General features: G+C 42.8%; 1 protein-coding gene across 4 annotated transcripts in view; it reads left to right on the plus strand.

The window, feature by feature from the left end:
• Positions 1–533: 533 nt before the first annotated feature.
• Positions 534–24,815, plus strand: part of TRNT1 (tRNA nucleotidyl transferase 1) — a 29,235-nt gene continuing 4,953 nt past the window's right edge. Inside the window, exons 1-6 of one of the 4 annotated variants that reach the window (XM_063427506.1) lie at positions 534–725; positions 876–1,001; positions 8,241–8,434; positions 9,900–10,038; positions 10,492–10,618; positions 10,747–10,940. In XM_063427506.1, the coding sequence (XP_063283576.1) occupies positions 899–1,001; positions 8,241–8,434; positions 9,900–10,038; positions 10,492–10,618; positions 10,747–10,940 (757 nt within the window). In that variant the 5' untranslated portion in view covers positions 534–725; positions 876–898. The remainder of the gene's footprint in view (positions 726–875; positions 1,002–8,240; positions 8,435–9,899; positions 10,039–10,491; positions 10,619–10,746; positions 10,941–24,815) is intronic. The other 3 variants (XM_063427508.1, XM_063427507.1, XM_063427509.1) reach the window with 3 other exon arrangements.

Here is a 24,815-nt window from a genome sequence, read left to right on the forward strand (position 1 = left end):
CATGTCTCTGACAAATCATATAGTTCATTTTTTTTTTTTTTTTCAAAAAAATAAGAGCAAATTTGCAATAAAGGTGTCTGTGGGATGACTCCATTTTCTTATACGTAAATACTTAAATTATAGTTACTTTCTCTTAATTTGGGGATATTGCAGTAATAATTTGTAAACATGCATCTGAGAAATTACAAACATAGTCCCGTATGCCATGAAGACATGTAAACAATTCTTAAAGTCATAATTCTTAAATAATCTATGTTCTGCATAAAGGGGCATCCCTGCCCTGAAGAAAAACTCAAATTCAGCTTCTAATTCCAGGTAAGGAGTTTAAATCACTCAATCATTCTGAGTAGATCAATTTCATTTAAAAAAAATCTGTGCTATAAAAAAAATGAAAAAAAATATTCTGGGTATTTTTTTAAAGCCAGTCGCAATATGGCTCGCCAACCGCAATATGGCTTATTTGGAACGCAAGGTAACTCCCTGCCCATCCATATCACCGAGACGCAGTGTTATGACGTCAGGACTGGCGGAAATCATTGGCGATATTCATTGCAAGGGTTTGGAGACATCGAATTAGCTGTTGTTATAGTCTATTGACAAGTTTGACAAGAGGATGGAATAAAATAGAAATCATCCCTATGGATGATTGTCACGTTATATATGTACAGTCTGTAAGCGACCATTACTGAGTACAACACACGTGTGCGAGCAAGGACGTTTTGTATGTATGTAGACCTGCAGTCTCACTTCTTACTGCTTCTCACCTAGATGTGCATGTTACTGATACATGTCAGTGTAATAGAGCATTCTATATAGAATGTAAGCATCCTTCTTCCGCTCTATTTTTTTTAACCATTTGCTTTCCGGCTTCACAGATCATTGGCAGTTTTGGGTTCAGATGCTAGGACGGTTTTTGACATTGAGTAGGCAGCTTTACACCATGAGGCTTCAGTCTGATGATTTCAAGGCTCTGTTCACAGATGGGTTGAAGACCCTTACAAGTGAGTATTTGGAGACCTAAAGTAGCTTTGTCACTACCAAGTTTTAATTAACACAACCCAACAATGATCTGAAAGTTAGCTGTGTTATTGCTTTAATTTCATATAATTATCAGTAGTTTTATTCATTACATTTTATTTGTAAGGCATGTGGTGTAAATTCTATTAAAACTTGCAGTATCCTATCTGCAGGGGCCATGCCCACATACAGCAGTATTAGAAGAATACACCGACACTGGCATGGCATCATGAGGTGGCGAAGTTATGCTGAACATGGAAGGGCACCGGAAGGGGGTTTGTTTGTTACTAACGTCTACTGCATTATTCACCCCCCAGTAAATGCTTAACCCCTTAAGGACACATGACATGTCTGACACGTCATAATTCCATTTTATTCCAGAAGTTTGGTCCTTAAGGGGTTAAAGGGACACTATAGTCACCTGAACAACTTCAGCTTAATGAGGTTGTTCAGGTGAGAACTATAGCTCTCTGCAGCCTCTCTCATGTAAACACTGTATTTTCTCAGAAAATACAGTGTTTACATTGAAAGCTAGGGACACCTCCAGTTGCAGTCACTCAGAGTGAACCAGAGAGACTTCAGAGTTGATGGAGGCATAATATGCCTCCATCCACTCAGATCTGCTGTCAGCAGAGCACAGGGCATCACTATGCACAGCATCCTGTGATTCAGTATCTCCTCCCTCTGCATGCAGACACTGAACTTTCTTCATAGAGATTCATTGATTCAATTAATCTCTATGAGGAGATGCTGATTGGCCAGGGCTGTGTTTGAATCATGCTGGCTCTGCCCCTGATCTGCCTGCTTCCTATAAGGAAGCACTGTGATTGGATCAGGCTACCACATGTCAGCAGACTGCTTGTTTTTCTGAGTCTAACAGCATGCAGATTTACAGCCTCATGCTTGAATACAGTATGATTTTTACTATATTTATGGAGGCATGAGGGGCCCAGGGGGGCTAGATGGTGGTGGTAACACTATAGGGTCAGGAATACATGTTTGTATTCCTGACCCTATAGTGATCCTTTAAGTGCTGTTTACTGGGGTGAGGGAACAGACCTTTATACTCAGATAAAATATCTTTTTAGTGTTTTCCTATAAACACATAATTTGCTCATGCTGACCAGCAGTATGTGAAAACTACTATCCCTTAATGTTTACTTGAGTAATGTTCCTTGCGCAGATTGCAATTTAAAGATCCCAAAAGGTATTCTTAGATACAGCATGATTTCTATCTACTACAGGGCAGAACCTTCCACTTACTGTCCAACTGTAAGAACAAATGTTATGTGAAAAGGAAAATAAGAGGCCCAATGAGTGAATAAAACCGGTGTAAATATTACAATGCATTGTGTTTAGGGGGGAGGCAGCAAGGAACCCATGCGTCATTAATTCACTTACTACACAGTAAGTGGGCATTGTTCATATCTATCGTATCATACATTCAGTACAATGTAAGGTAAAATAATGAAAAATCTGTTTTAGAATATATGTTCTGTATATGTAAATATGTGTCACAAGTTTTTTTTTTATCCTAATGATAACTGAAACATTTAACCCCTTAAGGACAGAGCTTCGGAAGCTTGTCTTTCACTTTATGACAACGGCATTTTTTGCTGTTTGCGTTCAACTGCAATTTGCATTTGACTAATTTATTGCACCGACGCATATTATATACCGTTTTTTAAAGGACAGAAAGGGCTTTCATTTGATGTAACATATATATATATATATATATATACATGCTTATTTATTATAAAAAAATGAAAAATTTTGATTTTTTTTTTACAGTTTTTGCAATAATAATGTGTGCCTAATTAGTGCAGGTTAAGGAAAGTACCGTATATACTCGAGTATAAGCCGAGTTTTTCAGCCCATTTTTTGGGCTGAAAAACCCCAACTCGGCTTATACTCGAGTCAGAGTCTGTATTATGGCAATTTGCATTGCCATAATACAGACTGGGGGGAGAGGGGGGCTGGCAGAGCTGTAACTTACCTGTCCTGCAGCTCCTGTCAGCTCTCTCCTCCTCTGCGCCGTCCGGTCAGCACCTTGGTCAGCTCCCAGTGTAAGTCTCGCGAGAGCCGCGGCTCTCGCGAGATTTACACTGGGAGCTGACAGAAGAGCAGAACGGACGGCGCAGAGGAGGAGAGAGCTGACAGGAGCTGCAGGACAGGTAAGTTACAGCTCTGCCAGCCCCCCTCTCCCCCCACTGAACTGCCACTGGACCACCAGGGAAGGAGAGCCCCCCTCCCTGCCATATATCAAGCAGGGAGGGGGGACGAAAAAAAAAAATATAAATAAAATAAGAAATAATAATAAAAAAATAATAATAACAAAAAAAAGGGGTATAAGGGACCACTATGGGAGGGGGGGGGGGTATAAGGACCGCTATGGGAGGGAGGGGGGTATAAGGACCGCTATGGGAGGGAGGGGGGTATAAGGACCGCTATGGGAGGGAGGGGGGGGATAAGGACCACTATGGGAGGGAGGGGGGGGATAAGGACCACTATGGGAGGGAGGGGGGGGATAAGGACCACTATGGGAGGGGGGGGGGGGTATAAGGACCACTATGGGAGGGAGGGGGGGGTATAAGGACCACTATGGGAGGGAGGGGGGTATAAGGACCACTATTGGAGGGAGGGGGGTATAAGGACCACTATGGGAGGGAGGGGGGGGGGGGTATAAGGATCACTATGGGAGGGGGTGGGATAAGGACCACTATGGGAGGGAGGGGGGGTATAAGGACCACTATGGGAGGGAGGGGGGGTATAAGAACCACTATGGGAGGGATGGGGAGGGATAAGGAACACTATGGGAGGGAGAAGGGGGATAAGGACCACTATGAGAGGGAGGGGGTGGGATAAGGACCACTATGGGAGGGGAGGGGGAAGTAAGGACCACTAGGGGAGGGGTGAGTCAGGACCACTGGGGGGGGGGGTGAAGGAACACGGGGGTGGGGAGGTAAGGACCACTGGGGGAGGAGGAGGGGAAGTCAGGACATATGGGGGGGGGAGGGGGAGGCAAATTTTTTTTTGCCTACAGCGGCAAATATCCTTGCACCGGCCCTGCACACACTGCATTCACACACTGCATTCATGCACACACACACACTGCATTCATGCACACACACACTGCACTCATACACACACGCTGCACTCATACACACACACATACGCACACACTGCATTCATTATACACACACTGTAAATAAATATTCAATTAATATATTTTTTTTAGGATCTAATTTTATTTAGAAATTTACCAGTAGCTGCTGCATTTCCCACCCTAGTCTTATACTCGAGTCAATACGTTTTCCCAGTTTTTTGGGATAAAATTAGGGGCCTCGGCTTATATTCGGGTCGGCTTATACTCGAGTATATACGGTAATTAAAAATAAATTCATTTAGTTGTTCTGATTTACAGAATATATAATGTGTCTGGGATTTTCAGTTTTTTTTGGTAGTTACAGGTCACAAAGCACAAGGAGTAAAATAAACTTTTAATATGGAGCGATTTTAGAATTTGGTATGTTTGTCTTGTAAGCTTTATAGCCATAAAAGAAAACAAAATTGCCACACAAAAGTATATATTTATATAAAGTAGACACCACAGGCTATTTACCTAAGGTTGTTTTGACACTTTCTACGTAGCCATTTTACCGCCAACCTCTGCTAAATATTGGAGTAAAATTGTGTTTTTTGGGGGTTTTCGCACACAACTTATAACAAAGAACTTCTCATGTGTATTTTGTAAAGTTGGTGTGTGCTATTCCTGTACAAAGTTTTATTATGTGTTCAGTTACTTCTGCTGAGTACAACGGTACCCCCATTGTATGTCTTTTGCACTATTTCGTGAAGCTACAGTGCCATATAGGAGACCTGTCCTTTTCAGTATTCACAGTAGAATTTTGAGAGACGGATTTAATGAGCCTTCCATTTGGGGTATTATAACAGTTTGACTGTTCAAAAAAACCCCACAAAGGCCTACCATTTGTAAAAGTAGACACTCCAGGGTATCTCATAAGGTGCATATTGTGCCTTAACATGCCCCCATTTTTTTACCATTACATGCCAAAGTATGTGGTAAAAAATAATTTTGTGCATTTTTTACATACGGATTGCATTTTTGCTGGGCATTTTGTATATTTCATATGTGCCACTAAGTTCAAACCCCCCAAATTATGCTCAGCTAAGTCTTCTGAGTAAAAGGACACCCCCATTGTATGTCTATGGCACTATTTTGTGAAGCTACAGTGCCATATAGGAGACCAAGCCATATCAGTTTTTACCGAACTTTGAATTTTGACGCCGGGCCTAAGTGCAATTTCCAAGCATCTTCGCAGGTTTTAAATTCAAACTACCCCACAAAGGCCTACCATTTCTTAAAGTAGACACCCCCAGGGTATTTCAAAAGGCATATTTTGAACCTTAGCGTGGGATCATTTTTCCGCTAGCGTGTACCAGGTGTAGTGGTAATAAGCGTTTTTTTCTGCCTTTTTGACACACAAAGTGAGTTTGCACAGTATATTTTGCAAACCATATGTGTACTACCACTGTATAATACTTCATATGTTGCTCAGCTATGTCTGCTGAGTACAAAAATACCCCCATATGTACCTTTGCCAGGTATATGTGGACATCGGAGGGGCACATTTGGGACACAGCCATTCCATTTTTTTTTTCAAACTTTAAATTTTTACGCTGTGCCCATGTCCCATTTTAGAGTATTTTACCAGGCTATATAATCCAAATACCCCATAAAGCCATACCATTTCTTAAAGAAGACATCCCAGGGTATTTCAAAAGGCATATTTTGAACCTTAGCGTGGGATCATTTTTCCGCTAGCTTGTACCAGGTGTACTTTTGTTTTGCTTATTAATTTTTTGTAAAGTTTCCTAAACTTTCGTAAAACTTTTTTTTACAGATTTAACATTTTTCTAAGCTTTTTTTTTTACGTTAACCCCTAACTAGCAGTAAGCCGCACTAACAGTAAATTCCCAATTTTCCCATAACTCCCACCCACCCCAGCTAGCAAAATATTTAATTATACAATATTTAAATTAATTAATAAAATAAATTTAACCCCTGAGGGTTAAAAAAAATAATTAACCCACAGGGGGTTAAAAAAAATCAGATCATAGTAAAATGTAATCCCTGCCAATTGATCACTGGCAGGGAAGGGGTTAATTTGGGGGGTGGGATTTTAAATAAACTTTATTTTTTTAACACCAGGGGGCAGGATCAACACTGATCCGTCTCCCTGCACTTCACACTGAACCCGGAAGTGCAGGGAGGCGGAGGTGAGTATAGAGAGCACATGTGCCCGCTCAGACATGCTGTCAGAGCGGGTACATGTGCTGGGGCAGCCGGATCCGGTACTCCCGGTCTGCCTCTAATGCAGAGGCAGACCGGAGCACCATTAACCATTGCGGCGATCTGGGGTTAATTTTAACGGGTGACGGACGAGGTCCGTCACTCGTCATTAACGCATTCCCCTGAGTGACGGACCTCGTCCGTCACTCGTCGTTAAGGGGTTAAAGGGACACTATAGTCACCTGAACAACTTTAGCTAAATGAAGCAGTTTTGATGTGTAGAACATGCCCCTGCAGCCTCACTGCTCAATCCTCTGCCATTTAGTAGTTAAATCCCTTTGTTTATGAACCCTAGTCACACCTCCCTGCATGTGACTTGCACAGCCTTCCATAAACACTTCCTGTAAAGAGAGCCCTATTTAGGCTATCTTTATTGCAAGTTCTGTTTAATTAAGATTTTCTTATCCCCTGCTATGCCAATAGCTTGCTAGACCATGCAAGAGCCTCCTGTATGTGATTAAAGTTCAATTTAGAGATTGAGATACAATTATTTAAGGTAAATTACATCTGTTTGAAAGTGAAAACAGTTTTTTTTTTTTTCTTTCTCATGCAGGCTCTGTCAATCATAGCCAGGGGAGATGTGGCTAGGGCTGCATAAACAGAAACAAAGTGATTTAACTCCTAAATTACAGTGAATTGAGCAGTGAAATTGCAGGGGAATGATCTAAACACTAAAACTGCTTTATTTAGCTAAAGTAATTTAGGTGACTATAGCGTTCCTTTAATTGCCAAAGGAAATATTAATTAATACTTGCTAGGGATCGACTGATATTGATTTTTTTTAGAGCCGATACCGATAATCTGTGAACTTTCCGGTCGATAGACGATAATTTGCCGATATTCTGTACATTTACCATTTTGAAAAAATAAACTAATCCTAAAGGTAAATGCACAAAATATACATGCCACATGTAGTGGATGAAGTGTGTTTAGACAGGGGAGCTGTGTGTGTTTGTGTAGTGTGTATAGTGAATGCAGTGAGTGTTTGTGTATTGTGTATAGTGAATGTTAATTTTTTTTTAATATTTAAATGGTGTGTTTTGTTTTTTAGTTTTTTTTTAGTTCACCCTCCCTGCTTACCAGGGAGGGGGGATATAGTATTCCCTGGTGGTCCGGTGGCTTGTTAAGTACTCTGGGGGCCAGCAGCAAGCGCTGACTTACCTTGCCAGCAGCTCCTCCAGTTCCCCACTGTAAATCTTGCGGCGCTTAGTGCCACGCGAAGCGTTGCCATGGTAACCTGTGGCAACGCTCTGACAGCCGCGGGTCTCGCGAGATTTAGACATGGAGCTTGAGGAGCTGCTGGCCCCCCTAGGACCGCCGGGCTTGTGATGAGTCCTAGGAGGTATTATTGGCAATATCGGTATCTCTATTGGCCGATACCGATATTGCAGAAAATACAGAATATCAGCCGATTATATTGGTAAAAACGATAATCGGTCGATCCCTAATACTTGCCTTTACTCCATTGATGTCAGTGGTACTAATTTCTGTGAATGCTAACATTACCCTCTTCAAACAGACTTAAAATTCACCCCCTCCATTGTGTCTGATCCTGCTGGTGAGCACATACCCAGTTAGAGCAATGATAAAGTAATTGGCAATTCTTTGCCAATGCTTTGGAATCAGAATGGAATGTCATCTGTCACTATGTGCCTATATTCAAACAACAAAAACAAAAATCACAGTAAATTGAGCGCAGTGACATTCTGAATTTGTTTTAGTATTTTTTTATTCCCAGCACAATAGCATTGGCAACTCATTAGCACAATATAAGATTGTATTAAAATTGTCCTATGCCCAATCCAATTGAAATAAATGTAGTGATGCTGTGATTCCTGCCTCCTTGCAGATCTTTTTGCCCAAGAGAAACATGAAATACGCATAGCAGGAGGGGCTGTGCGAGATCTCCTTGTGGGGAACCAGCCGCATGATGTAGATTTTGCAACGACAGCAACCCCTGATCAAATGAAGGAGATGTTCCTCAAAGCTGGGATCCGAATGATAAACAACAAGGGCGAGAAGCATGGAACAGTTACTGCCAGGGTGAGATGTTCATACTGTTTTTTGTTTTTGTTTTTTTGGAATAGACAGCTCACACACTTAAGGCACTTTATATTCCGGAAGTGCTTTATGTGTGCAGAGTTTGTTCTATTTTGCAAGGCACCTGCCTTGCAAAGACTTCTTATTGAGCTGCTTTGTGCAGTCTGTGATTGGACAGCCACGGAATGTCTGGGCTGGGTTTGAAGGGAAGGGCTTGCAAAGGCAACAGACAAGAAGATATTTGCAGATTTTGCAATCTGTTTTGAGATATACCCCCAATCAAGAAAAAAGAATCGTATTTCAACCTGTGCACATTTTCATTGGGACTATATCTAATTGTTAAGAAATAATAAAATAACTTTTTTTCAATTGAAGTGTTCCTTTAAATAATAATAATAATAAGAGCCTATAAAAAGTCTGATTTAACCCCTTAAGGACACATGACACGTGTGACATGTCATGATTCCCTTTTATTCCAGAAGTTTGGTCCTTAAGGGGTTAAAGGAACATTATAGTGACAGGAATACAAACATAGGCAACTTAAAAGGTGAATATACTCGCCTTTATACCAGTGCCGCCCAGAGAAAGCTCCACTCCGCCTCCCTGGCTGATATCAAAATTGGTGATCTTAGCCAATCCAGAGGCTATTGCACATGCACGGCAAAACCCCACACTGCGCCAATTAGCATATCTTCCTGTTTCTGTGCGTCAAACTTGTCTGGTTACAATTACATGTGTGTTAGTCCACCCATTGTAAAGCACTACAGAATTTGTTGGTGCTAGATAAATATAATAATAGACCATACCTCTATACCCTCTAACATGTGCATTGTCTTTTCTGGTTTCCATTTTCCCAATGTACACTGCATACTCTACTTCACTGCACCATTATACATATTATGTGTTCTTTATCCAACTCTTGGACTACTTTTTGTTTTTATGGTGTTGGGAAGAGAGATGCTGCTAGATTAGGCTTGGTTTTGGGGTACTAGATGATCGCCACTAGTAATGTCCCATTACTTTTTCCATCAACACTGCTCACATTCTACACCTAACCTGCATCTACCATCAAATATACATCATGTGCCCGCTTAAATGATTATTTTCTCTTTATCACAATAACACTGTTCTGCATTATTGTCATTCGACACACAAGTCCCATTTAGTTGTATTCTTATAATTAATCAGTTAGGCGCTACAAAAGAGTGTATATTATCCTGGTTCTGTAACCAGTGAGATATCAAAACAAACTAAATTTAGCTATCCATTACATATTACAATAAAGTGGCAATTTTTATAACTTCTTTTATATAAACCTAAGTGAAGCTTAATACATATCTGTGTGAGGGTAAAACTGTTCCTTTTTTTTGTAAGCATCAAATAAAAGAACATTGAGTTTATTTTTTAGGAATATTAACATTTGTATTTTGTCCTTTTGTTAGTTTTATCAATTCTTGTGTCTTTTCAGATCGATGATCAAAACTTTGAGATCACTACCCTCCGGGTTGACTTGCAAACAGATGGACGCCACGCAGAGGTGCAGTTCACCACAGACTGGAAAGGCGATGCAGAGAGACGTGATCTGACCATAAACTCCATGTTTCTGGGTAATACATCGTCACAGACCGAAACATAGCACCATCCGCAAGGGGGTAACTATCAGGGTAATCAGCTGTGCAGCTTCTTTGGTACTGTGATTTGATTTACTTCATTACACGTTTAATACACTTTGCACCTTCGAAAAAAAAAAGTGAGGCATGGTACCTTGAGGAAACCTTATTTACACAAATACATTGCTCCAGTGGATACCCTTTAATAAATCTGGAAGACTGGCCATAAATAAAAAAACAACTCACATTCTGTGATGTACCAGAGTCCATATATCCTATCTCATAAGACGTCGGCCTGCAAAACTTGCAAGTATAAAATGCAAGAATTATGGTCTCCCTATGAGCTTTTAATGTTTAGCTTATATACACAAACTGTTTGAGCGCCATAACTAGGAATCCATTTTTACCCTTTCTCTATGATTTGCCTATTTCCTTTCTGTTACTCATCAGGATTTGATGGGACCCTGTATGATTATTTTAATGGCTATGAAGATTTGCAAAAACGATGCATTCGATTTGTCGGAGACCCAGCTCAACGTATTCAGGAAGATTATCTTCGAATTCTGCGCTACCTTAGGTAAGATGAAAGTTCTGTAGCTTTACTATTGCTCTATCCTATAACCTCTGGGAGAATGGAATTTCTTCTGTGGAATTTCCTTGAGTTGTTATGATTTTTCTCTTTTCATTCTTACTGCCTGGATGTAGGTTCTACGGAAGAATTTCAGAAAAACCTGGAATTCATACAACTGCAACACTGGATGCTATCAAAGAGAATGCCCCAGGCCTAAGTGGCATCTCAGGGGAACGAATTTGGGTGGAATTGAAGAAGATCCTTGAAGGAAACCATGTGAACCACTTGATTCAAATAATTTATGAACTTGGAGTGGCACCTCATGTGGGTGGGTATTATTTAAGAAACATTAAAGGAACACTATAGGTCAGGAACACAAACATGTATTCCTTACCCTATAGTGTTAAAACACAATCTAGCTCCCCCCTCCCTCCCTAAATATAGTAAAATCATACATATAATCCAGTCTGCTGCTGCTGGTTCTGCCCCTGACTTGTCTACTTGGCTGACATAATCATAAATAGTGATATAAGCCAATCACAATGATTTCCCATAGGAAAGCATTGGATTGGGTGAGACTGTCAAGGAGGCAGATCAGGGGCAGAGGTAGCACAAGTTAAATCCGGCCCGGCAAATCAGCATCTCCTCAGAGATGCATTGAATCAATGCATCTCTATGAGGAAAGTTAAGTGTCTCCATGCAGAGGGTGGAGACACTGAATGTCAGTCTCGAGGAAGCACCTCTAGAAGCCATCTTTAGGAGTGGCCAATGGAGATGGCCCTAGGCTGTAATGTAAACACTGCATTTTTCCCTTCAGGTTAGAGGCAGTGCTTTACAACAGGGGATTTCTAATCTGGAGGGAAAAAAAAACAGGCAGGCAATCCCCAAAATTTTCAAGAACTTTCCCCAATTAACATTTGGCACTATAAAGTGCCTCTTACCTAAGACAGCCCAGTTCTTTGCCTGGGAGGCTCTGCATTTTATTTTATTTTTTAACTTTGATTTTTTTTCCGGACATCTGCCAGGGATAAGCACGCCGGACGTCTGCATCTCCCCTGTTTGTATTTGCTTCCGTCTATACCATGCCAGGTGCCGGGCAGACGATGGTGCACTTGCGTGCGCTAGCTGGGAGGTCCTGGTCGTGGAACACAAGTACAGGTTGCGATGCTTTCAACCATGCGCAATGCGATTTCAAAATTCAGGCGCCTAAATTCTTTTTATGTATTTTTTTTCTACCTGCTTCAAAATTTTGGTTTCCAGGACTTAGAGAGGCTTTTTACCCAGCAGCAACTAACTGTTTGCCAGCTGCACTCAGAATCTGTTGCAAGTGTGTTCTCCTTCCCTCCAACACTTTTTGAGGCCATTTAAGGTAAGACTTTTTGCTTTTATCTTAAATGAGTCTAGCCTCAATTGTATTTCATTTAATCTGTGCTGCATGTTCCCAACCCAGTTATAATCGTTAAACAAAAAAAGCACAGATAATACTAAGAATAATGATAAAACTATAATAATGTATTAGCTGCTAAAAACAAAAGATTATTCCTAAAATCTTAAAACAAATAGTGCATTGAAAGTGTAAGCACTTAGTAGATTCTAATAGGTTCTTATTCATATATATTGGCAATTTTGTGCAGAGCCTAAATGTCTATGCACACTTCCCCAATGGTGTGCAAGATATAAATATAGAGTATTAGATAGGAATATACCAATAAACATAAATTGTATTAAATAATCAAGATTATGTTTAAAAAAACAAGTATTCATAACTATTGCTATAAATAGCTAACAGAGTATAAATAATCTCTAAATGATGCAACAGAGTCAGTGAGATATAAGAGTAAAGTGTTCCTGTGGAATATATTGATACCGGAGAAACTGACGGAAGCGAAGCACAGAGAGATGGACACAGGTTTCTTCAGGAAGGAAGAGATTCTTTATTGGATCACCGATCGGGACTCAGAGGGACTAACGTCACCAAAATACAACAAGTTCTGAGCCCCGGACAATAGTGCAGGCTCCTTATATAGGCACATAACTCCTCCCATATTAAGCTCCACCCGCACATTCTCTTGACCAATCAATACAAATAAGAATTAACTTCCTGCTTGACCGCATGGCCTGTCCAGCACAATGGAGGAGGGGAATACTACATCCTGTATTCTTGCACATGCTCCGTACACTACTGATCGTATCTTGCCTCGTGCAACCAACTGATCGATACGTCAGCATATGCACGTACACATGCCACGTGGTAATCTCTGCCTACCAAATTTATTTTTACCGAGATTCCACCACATTCCCCCCTTTGATGCCTCTTGATATTTCACAATTACTTGAGGCATCACTTAACCTTGGTTTGCATACACCGCAAGTTACCTTGAATCAAACCAGACTTATCTTATGATGTGAATCTTCAACACTCATCTTCCTGCATTGGTTCTCCCTGATCTAGAGCCTCATATTTATAAATTGCCATTATCTGTGCAGCAGCCTTCCTCTCTGCCATATTTTCTATCAGGCTTTGCACAGACCTAACTACTAAGGGTATAAGACACGGCAGGAGTAGACACAACATTAAAATCAGCAGGACTCCACCTACCACTGCCTTAAGCCCTCCAAACCACTCATACCAGCTACCAAACCAACTACTTGGATTATACCCTTTCCATACCTGAGTAGGCACATGCGCTAGTTTAACCATATGGCTAGTAAGCTCAGCTATTGCTTGCCCTTCGTCATCTATTTGAAGACAGCAATTGCTCAGGTTAAACTTCCCACATACACCTCCCTCTACTGCCAAAAGGTAATCCAAGGCTAATCTATTTTGGTAGACTGCTGTCCTCATCCTGGTATTATGCTTCGCTAGAAGATTGAGCGCTTGTGATGTCTCGTTAGTAATAATCTCAACCACCGCCTGTAATCTTATAATACGGTTGAGCATATAAATAGGGGTTCTATAACCAAAGGTACCATCTTCTGCCCACGTGGCTGGCCCATAATAATCTATGATACGCTGGGGAGGCCATTCATTATCTTCCCAGGCGCCTATCTCTATGGGTCCCCTTTTCTTCCTATGATTCACATCATACACCTTAACACCTAAAGTCTCACCTGTTTCAATAGGTAACAAGAAGAAGGATGGTTTGAGCATACCCAACACACATGCCCCTTCCCAGTCCTGTGGCAACTCCGAATAGGCTTTCTTACCACAGATCCAGTACAAATTTGCTGGGGCTCTCCAGGTAGATGTGATGGATAAATCAAACCACACATCCTTTAAATTGGCGTATCTAGCAAACGGGTTAGATGGTTCTGAGACATTTGAAGCCGACCACCAAGTTGTATTCTTTGTATCATCATCATAAGCTTTTTGCCCTAGACAAGTTAATTCTCCTACAGAAGTATTATACATCATTCCTTTCCTTGCTATGCAAACATAACCTATGATGGAGGTCTTTAATCTCCACTCAGATTTACCTCTAACACTCATATGATAATCGGCTTGTGTATATATTAATTGGTCAACTGCCTCAGAACCGGACATTACCTCCTTTGCTTCCCAAGGCCATTGGTCTCCCATGTTAGTACCTCCACACACATAGCAGTTGGTAACATTAAGACTACCGGCAATACTTTCGGCTAAATCAATGAACAGGTTTTTAGCATTATGGGGGATCTTATTATCTATACTCATCTCTTCATAAAAGGAATGGTATACTCGATGAGTTTGGGAGGATACCGTATCAGTCTCTATCCCTATAAACAATACTGTCCCAGGATCTAAACCCGTCCCGTATATTTGAAACCCAAATAAATTACCATACTTGTCTAAGAACTTGTCGGGGTTATTTATAAGTATATGGACTGGATTGCATTCCATAGACTTACAATATGGGCTGGTAGGCAACTTAGTCACTATCATGTCTTTGTCTACTGTCTGTCCCCAAGTTGCCCACCCCACACAAGACCAATATGGGCAAAAGTTATAATCTCTATTTGGGCATCTAGGACTCACATATTTATTTTTACTACTGGGACAAATATATTTATCATTAGACCCATACGTCCTCTCCCATCTAAGATCCCCACATACATTCCACGGCTTTCTACCACTTGATATCGCTTTACACGCATCAAATAGCAGAACACCCGAAGAATGTACAGATTCTAACACCGTCTTATTAATTAGAGTCCCCTGAGGATCTCCATTCCTGAGAGTCAACCAAATTGTACGAGGTTGATACTCCGGACTGAAGCACTTAGGTTCTCCTACTCCTAAATGGCACACACTATATTCTATATTTAGGTATCTACATCTTGATACATCTCCTTTACACTCGTATTGTGAATGCCAAATTAGGGTTTGGGAAATATGGTTACCTGTTCTTGTAGTCTTAATGCATACCTCACAGCTAGGAGTGTCGGTACCTCTACCTTCCTGAATATAAAAATACACATAAATAAACATTATCAAGAACACATCTTTCGCCGTCATCCTCAGTCTTCGTCCGTGCGAAGGCACCTCAGCTTCCAGGATGTAAGGGCTGCAGGGAATGGAGTTCTGCTCGTCTTCACAGGAGTCCCTTCGAGACTTTCCCTGGCTTATATACTATACGTCGGTGGGCGGACAGGCTTTATTATGGCCTTCTCACTCACGCACCAAATCCCTGAAACAATAAAATTTTGTAATCCACAAAGTTCCTCGTTACTCCGACTGAGTCGTGCGTTTTAACCGGATCTTGCAGGGATTCTCTGGATCTGCTGTAACTTGCCAAGAATCGACTGCTGCTGGTTTAACCCTGGAGTGATGTATCCACGGAGTCACTTCGGCTACTTTTATCGCTGTAGGGGTAGACAAAAGAGCAACATAAGGACCTCTCCACTTGGGCCCTAACGGTACATTATTCCACTCTTTAATCCACACTTGGTCTCCTGGATGGTAACTATGAACAGGGGGATAAATATTCACAGGTAATCTATCTTGTACCCATTTCTGTACCTCCTCCATAGTCTTACCCAACTCTACAACCTGCTGCCGGGTAATTCCTTCTCCCAACTGACTCAAGTCCCCCCTTAAGTTACCAAGTACGGGAGGTGGTCGCCCATACATAATTTCAAAAGGAGAGAGGCCCATCCTTCTGGTAGGGGTACTGCGGATTCGCAATAAAGCTATGGGTAAGAGAACGTTCCACTTAAGTTGGGTTTCCTGACACATTTTAGCCAACTGATTCTTAATAGTTCTATTCATTCTCTCTACCTTACCAGAACTCTGGGGTCTATATGCCGTATGAAGCCTCCACTTTATACCAAGCATATGAGTCAGTTGTTGTAGGCACTGATGAACAAAAGTTGGACCATTGTCCGATCCTATAGAGCAGGGTAGTCCATATCGGGGTATTATTTCTCGTAGCAGGAATCTCACAACTTCTCCTGCTTTCTCTGTACGAGTAGGACATGCTTCTACCCAGCCTGAATAGGTGCACACAATTACCAACAGGTAACGATGTCCACCCGATTTAGGCATCACTGTATAGTCAATTTGTAAATCGGACATGGGGAGTCCTCCCATAAACTGGACTCCTGGTGGCTTTACTGGTCCTTGTCTTGCATTATTTTTAGCACACGTTGCACATCTTCGTACAATGGCCTGAGTCAAGTTGGACAATCTTGGTATGTAGAAATGTTTTCTGAGAGATTCTTCTGTGCTGTCTCTCCCAGAATGTGTCCCGTTGTGATAATTTTGGACAATTTCTACCGCTAGTGATGCTGGAATGACTATTCTTCCATCTTCTAGCTGATACCATTTGTTCTCCAAATACTTTCCAGGTTCAGTCTTTAACCACTCCTCTTCTTGAGCTGTATAAACTGGAGTCCATTGAGACAGTGGAGTTGGTATAAGAGCAGCTATATGCCCCACATATTCCTGTCTTCCCGATTCAGCGGCACGCTTAGCTGCACTATCTGCCATCCGATTTCCCTTGGTTACATCACCATCTCCTCTCAGATGCGCTCGACAATGTATGATACCGACTTCTTTCGGCTCCCACACTGCTTCCAATAGTTGTAGGATTTCAGCTGCATACTTGATTTCTTTGCCTTCTGAATTCAATAGTCCTCTTTCTTTATACAAAGCTCCGTGGGCATGAGTGGTTAAAAACGCATACTTGGAGTCCGTGTAGATGTTCACTCTTAAACCTTCAGCCAATTGTAACGCTCGTGTCAGTGCTATCAATTCTGCCTTTTGTGCTGATGTTCCTTTTGCCAGTGGCCGAGCTTCTATCACCTTGTCTATTGTTGTTACTGCATATCCTGCATAGCGGATCCCTTCTTTCACATAACTACTGCCGTCGGTATAATATTGAACATCGGGGTTCTGGATAGGAAAATCACGAAGATCTGGTCTACTTGAGAATACTTCATCCATTACTTCCAAACAATCATGTTGACTTTCAGTAGGTTGTGGTAAAAGGGTAGCTGGATTTAAGGTGTTTACAATCTCTAAATGCACTCTTGGGTTTTCACACAACATTGCTTGATACTTAGTCATACGGCTATTACTAAACCAATGATTTCCTTTGTAATCCAACAACGTCTGTACTGCATGTGGGACTCGTACATAAAGTTCTTGACCCAGAGTGAGTTTATCGGCTTCAGCTACTAGCAGGGCGGCTGCAGCTACGGCTCTTAGACAAGGTGGAAGTCCGCTGGCCACTGCATCCAGTTGCTTAGACATGTAGGCAACAGGTCTTTGCCATGATCCCAAGTACTGTGTCAATACTCCCACAGCCATTCTTCTTTGCTCATGTACATACAGGTAGAATGGTCGTGTGTGATCAGGTAGACCTAATGCTGGGGCACTCATCAAAGCCTTCTTCACATCTTCAAATGCCGTTTGCTGTTCTTGAGTCCATAAGAAGGGGTCGTGCTCTGTACCTTTGATAGCTGCGTACAGAGGTTTTGCCAGTATCGCGTAGCTGGGAATCCATATCCTACAGAAGCCTGCTGCCCCCAAGAATTCTCGCACTTGTCTTCTATTCTTGGGTATCGGTATTTGGCACACAGCTTCTTTTCTCTCTGGCCCCATAATTCTTTGACCTTCAGAGATATGGAATCCCAGATATTTGACAGTTGGCAAACACAACTGAGCCTTATTTCTAGACACCTTGTATCCTGCCTTCCAGAGAATGTGTAGTAGATCGTGCGTTGCTTGCTGACAGATTTCCTTTGTAACTGCTGCTATCAACAAGTCATCTACATATTGTAACAATACACACTCTCCTGGGATGGACTCGAAATCCAGTAGATCTTGACTTAGAGCTGAACCAAATAGGGTAGGTGAATTTTTAAACCCTTGGGGCAGTCTTGTCCAGGTCATTTGGCGTTTTGAGCCCGTTACAGCATTTTCCCATTGGAAAGCGAAAATACATTGACTTTCTGCGGCAATTCGGAGGCAAAAGAAGGCATCTTTGAGGTCTAAGACTGTAAAGTAAGTAGCCCCGCCCGGAATTAAAGCAAGCAGGTTATATGGATTGGGTACAACTGGATGTATACTAACAACCGCATCATTGACTGCTCTCAAGTCCTGCACAGGTCGATACTCATCTGTACCGGGCTTTTGAACAGGCAGCAATGGGGTGTTCCAGGGGGAAGTACAGAATTTTAGGATACCATACCGTATGAACTTATCCAGATAAGATTGTATGTTCTTCTTAGCCTTCTGCGGGATGTGATATTGTCTTAGGCTTACTGGATAAACCCCAAGTTTTAGTTCAATTTTAATAGGTGGAATATTGCGGGCCAGTCCTGGTGGGTTGTTCTCTGCCCAAACTCCTGGTATGTTGAATAAGGACTCATCACTCCTAGGGTTTTGGCTAGTCAACGCTGTATAAAGTCGCCACTCTTCTTCCTTTGGTACGGATAATGTCATAATACCTGAAGGTCCATTAAACTTTAAGGATGTTGTTCCATTTGGTAGGAACGTAATCTGCGCTTGTAACTTAGATAGCATATCACGTCCCAGCAATTGGACTGGACATTCAGGCATATAAAGGAATTGATGTTTTACTACGTGGCCTCCCAATGTACAGAGTCGACTTTTAAGAACCGGTTTTTCAGCACTTCTTCCAGTTGCTCCTATTACAGTAATAGTCCTTCCAGATGGAGGAGCAACTAGATTAGTCACCACTGAATGTTCAGCACCAGTGTCGATCATGAACGCACTCCTTTTTCCCCCTATTGATACATCGACCATAGGCTCCGCTCGACCAAGGGGGATGGAGCCCGGTCGGTATCAATAGTCCTCCATGACCGTGTCAGCCAATCCTACAAAGTCCCTACCTTCTCTATCGCGGGACCTTTGCGCTGCTGGGAAATACCTATCTTCCCTAACACTTCCTCTGTTCCCATTGCTCCCTCTATTACCATTGCTCCCTCCGGGGCCTCCTCTACCTCTCGCTCTGCCTCTAAAGTTTCCATAACCTGTCCTAGGTCTGTCTCTCTCACACTGTTCTCTTCGAGGACACTCATTTCTCCAATGCCCTTCTTCCCTACAGTATGCGCACTGATTTCTACTTAGAGGTTCCTCATTCCACTTACTATCGCCTCTATCTGGGCCCCGTCTATCTACGCCTGCGATCGCTACCGCTAGCATGTCTGCCTTTCTACGCATCTTGCGCTCTTCCTCTTTCTTACTTTCTGTTTCCCTGTTCATGTATACTTTATTCGCTACCCCCATTAGTTGGGTGATAGACATACCTGCAAACCCTTCTAACTTCTGTAGCTTGCGCTTAATATCTCCGTAAGCTTGGCTGACAAAGGCGGAGTTCACCATTCGGGAATTATCTGCGTCTTCCGGATTAAAGGGGGTATACAAGCGGTATGCCTCCAATAATCGGTCATAAAAGACACTGGGCGCTTCATCACTTTTCTGAATCACCTCAACTGTCTTCGACATATTAATGGCTTTCTTTCCTCCGGCTTTCATGCCAGCAATTATAGCGTCTCTATAGGCTCTGAGTTGAACCATATCAGCACCATTTACATTCCAGTCGGGATCGGTGTTAGGATAATGTGTTGCGGCCCATGCTGATGGATTGGCTTGATTCAAAGTACGGGCTTTATCCTCTAGCGCTTTAATGGCCGCTTGATTAATTCTTGTCCTTTCCTCATTGTTAAACAAAGTCATTAATAACTGCTGGCAATCAGCCCATGTCGGGTTATGTGTCTGTACTATTGAGGTGAACAGATCGGTCATAGCTTGTGGTTTCTCAGTATACGAGGAATTGTGGGTCTTCCAATTCAAGAGATCGGTAGTCGTGAACGGGACATATACGAAGACTGGGTCAGCATGTGCCATTTGACCTGCGGCATCGATATAGGCTGACCCGGGATTCAGACGAAGAGGCATCTGATAATGTTTTAATTGTTGGGTACCAGTCAGTTGTCGGGTTAGTATGGGGCTACGTGGAGGGGCGTCAGTTAGAGGTTCCGGTCGGGGGGTAATAAAACATGAGGATGTGGGAGCTTGGTTTTGGGAAAAGGTAGTAAATAAAACACTTCGAGCCGAGCTAGAAGAAGCTTGACCGGAAGTCTGAAGTGGCGCCAAATCAGGATATTCAGATCTAATGGGGGTTGGCTCTGGTTCCGGAAGGGGAGATTTAGTACGAGAGGGGGTGGATTCTGTACTGGAGGAGGAAGCGGAAGTGGATAGGGGCAATGGGGGAAGGGGTGCAGGACTTCCTGCATTCGCGTCACTTCCTCTTAAAGGAAAGTAAGGGGGCGGCAAAGGGATCTCTGACTCAGGGGGCGTGTCCAAAATGGGCCTAACACCAGTCCTAGTGGACAAACAAGTCCTAGCCACCATGAGGCGACATTGCTCCTCGTGGCATGTCTGAATCCATTTTGGCGAGTCATTTACGGCCTGTCTCCAACAATCAATATAAGGAAACTGCCCGTAAAGTTCAGGCCTACCCGATACAGCCACGTGTAAGCGCTGTACCAGAGTTGGATCCAAACTGCCACGCGGCGGCCATGCCGCAACCAAAGAAGGCCACTCCCTAGTACACAAAGTGACCAAACGTACAGGAGACCTTTTAACCCCCAAATCACATGTTGTAAATCCCTTTTTAAAATTCTTCACCATACAACCTAAGGGATCCGGAATCGTTGACTGCGACGCGCCCATACTTATCAATGGAACGTCGTTGACAACGAATACTATGCACGCGTACTATTCAACAATCACACCCGTTTCCTCTGGCAACAGCACCACGTGGTACAGTTACCAAGTGAAGCGTACACAATAACACAATAAACACTCAGGGAATTCCCGTACACACACAGCTGTTACACCAGTCACTAGATAATCAATATTATGCCCTTTGGCGAAACTATACCGTCACCCACGCTATAATTCTCTATATACGAATTACCCGTCTATAACACACCCCAGTAACATCGTCTTTTACAAATAGCGGTTACAGTACGGTTAGCATAGGTCAAAGCACAATTTAAGGTCACAATACAATTATTAGTGGTTATGGTGTTAAACATGCAATAAACGACAATGATTAGTACTTATATACAGTGTCAGTAAATATACAGGGTTATGGTACCGTGCACTATGATACAGCAACACACTATTAACACTCTCGCTAGACGGCTGAGCTCGCGCTATCTAACAAGATATACACTTTACTAAACAATCTTTATCACATTTACAATTCCCAACTAAACTATTGGCCAGTACCTTGAATGGACTACCAAAAACTATCTACATACGTTTTGGTTAGCCACACTGCCCAAGCACCACATATAGCGAGCTAGAGGACCGAATTTACACAGACGCCTCTTAGTCGATTACTATCAAAAATCTAGTGGGTTCCAAATTTACACGCCTTCCCACTTAGCCAAGATAGGTTGAGAGCTAGCGAACCGAATTTACACAGACGCCGCTTAGTCTCCCGGTCCCTCCGACCTAGCGAACAAAATATACACCCTAGAACGCTAGTCTAGACAAGACACCGGTGTCCGGCTAGGGCTATTTACACCAGAGCCCCGCCTTACTAACAAAATCAAACGGTCTGACTAAAGAGCGTTCGATCGAGCGGTGCGCCTTCGCTCCTTCCCTCCGACAGAGGGGGCAGATTCCATACACAATTCAAACCCCTGATGGGCCTACCGCACAATCGGTATACCCCTAGTGGGTCTGCCGTCTAAAACAGCAGTTGTCTTACCTCCTCGTTCCTGAACCTGAGTTCACACTCATCGACGGGGACACCCCAGCACTTCTTACGTAGAGGCCGATGATCTCCTGGACAACAGACCAGTGGCGCCGAGACGAAGGGAGGTCCACGCAGAAGTTCAGGGGTGCAGCCGTAGAGAACGGGGGCAAAGATAGACCGTCTCACGCCTCTGCCTCTCAGCTACCGTTGAACGATGAGCTTCCCGGCCAATGCACCAAATGATACCGGAGAAACTGACGGAAGCCAAGCACAGAGAGATGGACACAGGTTTCTTCAGGAAGGAAGAGATTCTTTATTGGATCACCGATCGGGACTCAGAGGGACTAACGTCACCAAAATACAACAAGTTCTGAGCCCCGGACAATAGTGCAGGCTCCTTATATAGGCACATAACTCCTCCCATATTAAGCTCCACCCGCACATTCTCTTGACCAATCAATACAAATAAGAATTAACTTCCTGCTTGACCGCATGGCCTGTCCAGCACAATGGAGGAGGGGAATACTACATCCTGTATTCTTGCACATGCTCCGTACACTACTGATCGTATCTTGCCTCGTGCAACCAACTGATCGATACGTCAGCATATGCACGTACACATGCCACGTGGTAATCTCGGCCTACCAAATTTATTTTTACCGAGATTCCACCACAATATTACCACTCCTTCAGAGGCAGCAAGACCCGTATGGCAATTGGAGGCTTAACCGCTGGATGATATCTTTATGGAGGCTTCTAATTGAAAAAAACTTGTTCTTGTGTCCAGCTTGATACTTTTTGTAGCGGATGGATCAGTTAAATGCCAGAATCCCTGCTGCAGTGAAAGTTTCTTAGAGCAAGCAGTGGGCTTTAGTAAGCACTGTAGATAAAACACTGTAGACAAATCTCTGAAACTCTGTTGCAATTAGCCTTATCTCCACTTCAACATGTTTCACCAGATCTCAGTTTCTTAAAGGTGTAGTCTGTTTTCTGCTGGGGCAGAACTTTTCCTGTGCTTCACTCCAAGGTTACACATTTGATGTTTTCTGTGGTTATTTTGGAAGTTTTAATTCAATGTCCTTTTAAAATTATTCCTTGGACCACAGTATTAGGAATTCTCTATTCCATTTTTGTCCTTTTAATACCAAATCCTATAATTATATCCGTTATATATTTTGTATTTATTGTGCTAAACTGATTTTGGAATTGCATAAAAAAATTAAAAAACTCTCCTAAATTGTTTCCAGCAAAGTTTGCATCAAACATGTTTGAAATGCAGTCTGCAGCCATTCAGTCTGCTCAAGTCTCTGCTTCCCAAATCCGCCTAAGAAAAAGCCTAAATCCTGGGTATTGTCTTACGCAAGCTCTGTATCTATGTGAGCAGACTCTCTGCGGCCACTAAAGATGGTCGCCTGTATGAACTAGCCTCCATGGAAAAAATGTATTTCTCATTTTACTGGGCTTGACTTCGACGTCTGGTACAGCTCTGCAGGCCTCTTGATCGTGGGACATATCCACCATGGTCACTTTTGTACCCTACACTGCCACAGATACGGGATGAAATTTTTATTGTTACTGCCTAGGTTTGTTTTGCCTTTTTTTTTTTTTTTTATTCTTTCTTTATTTTGGTGTGCAATAAAAGATAGACATACAGGCTTGTATTGCCACAACAGCTTCTACAAGCTCAATGAATATAAACAATTCCATATAGCGTCATGACATGAGAAACAATTGCACATTTTTATATGGTAATGGGATATTCTTCTGTATATGCTGTAGTCCAATTTGCGTTACAAGTATACGCATGCTTAATAAAATAGACTATGTGCTGGAAATGATAAGAAAAGCAGGCAAAATATATATATGACCTCGCTAGTAATATAACTGCTTATGCATGAATTAGTATTCACTGATCAGACAGGCTGTACATCGCTAGGTGTGTGAACAGACTAGTGCATTTAGACTTTAGAAAAACATTCAATCTAGGGCTAGTAGTGTCGCTTGAAAACCATGTAGAAATCAATAAACTGATAAATGAAAGAAATCAATGCAAACCATATTCAGTTGCAGTAAAGAGTCCTCGGCAGACAAAAATCAGACATGACAGCATTGCAGATAAAAGAAACAGGTGTCCCAGTAAACGTAAAGTAGTTGTTGGACACAGGTAGCCAGTTTATATTAGGCACTCAACCAACTCCAGATTTCAAGGCCCGCAGCCTACTATCAGGGATCCGCTCTGCTGGTAAAGGTTGTGGCAGGTTCTGGGCTTCGTGCCGGTGTGAATATTCCGCTTGCGGTGTCCCAGTTCTGGGTCGTCGTAGATTTCCGCTGCTGACTAGGAGTACTGTAGGTGACTGTATATCTCGGCACCTCTTGTTTGTCAGGCTGGTGGAGGTGCTGGGATCCGAGGCTTTCGGTAGGTTGCTGGTTAGTTGTCGGTGCCTCCCCCCCTGTGTGTGCTTGCGGCTCTTACTGGGTGATGGGGGTTTAAGCAATCCTCTCACGTGGGACTGTAGCAGTTTTGCTTGTGCTCCGCAAGTCAGAGTTGGGTGTTTGATGCCCCTTAGTCTGCTCTGTTTAGCTGTCTGGCCCCCTGGATGGTTGGATATCGGGGTAGCCGGTGCTGCTTCCGTCTTGTGCTTGTGCGGTTGAGAGTGTGGCTCGGTTCTCTGCTCAGCCCCTGGGTCTGTCGGGAACAGAAGGGCCTCTAGCTTCTCCCAGAATATTTGGAAGGTCCTGTTCAGCCAAAGCTCGACCTCTGGAAGCTCGCTGTGAGAGCTAGGGAAGCATTTTGAGTGCCTTGTCTTCGCTTGTGGCAGTCCCCTGTGTCACCGCGGCATTCTTGCCGGGCTGTTTCAGGGTCTCCCGAGGGTTGACCGGGATAACCCCCTCCGATCCATAGGGGGGTGAACGGGGGTCTGGTCTCCGTCTGTTGCCGCCAGTGCCAGCGGCGGAGCGGCCGTCTCCCTCACGTCGGCCAC

The sequence above is a fragment of the Pelobates fuscus genome, chromosome 7 (genome assembly GCF_036172605.1).
Source record: "Pelobates fuscus isolate aPelFus1 chromosome 7, aPelFus1.pri, whole genome shotgun sequence".
Classification (NCBI taxonomy): domain Eukaryota; kingdom Metazoa; phylum Chordata; class Amphibia; order Anura; family Pelobatidae; genus Pelobates; species Pelobates fuscus.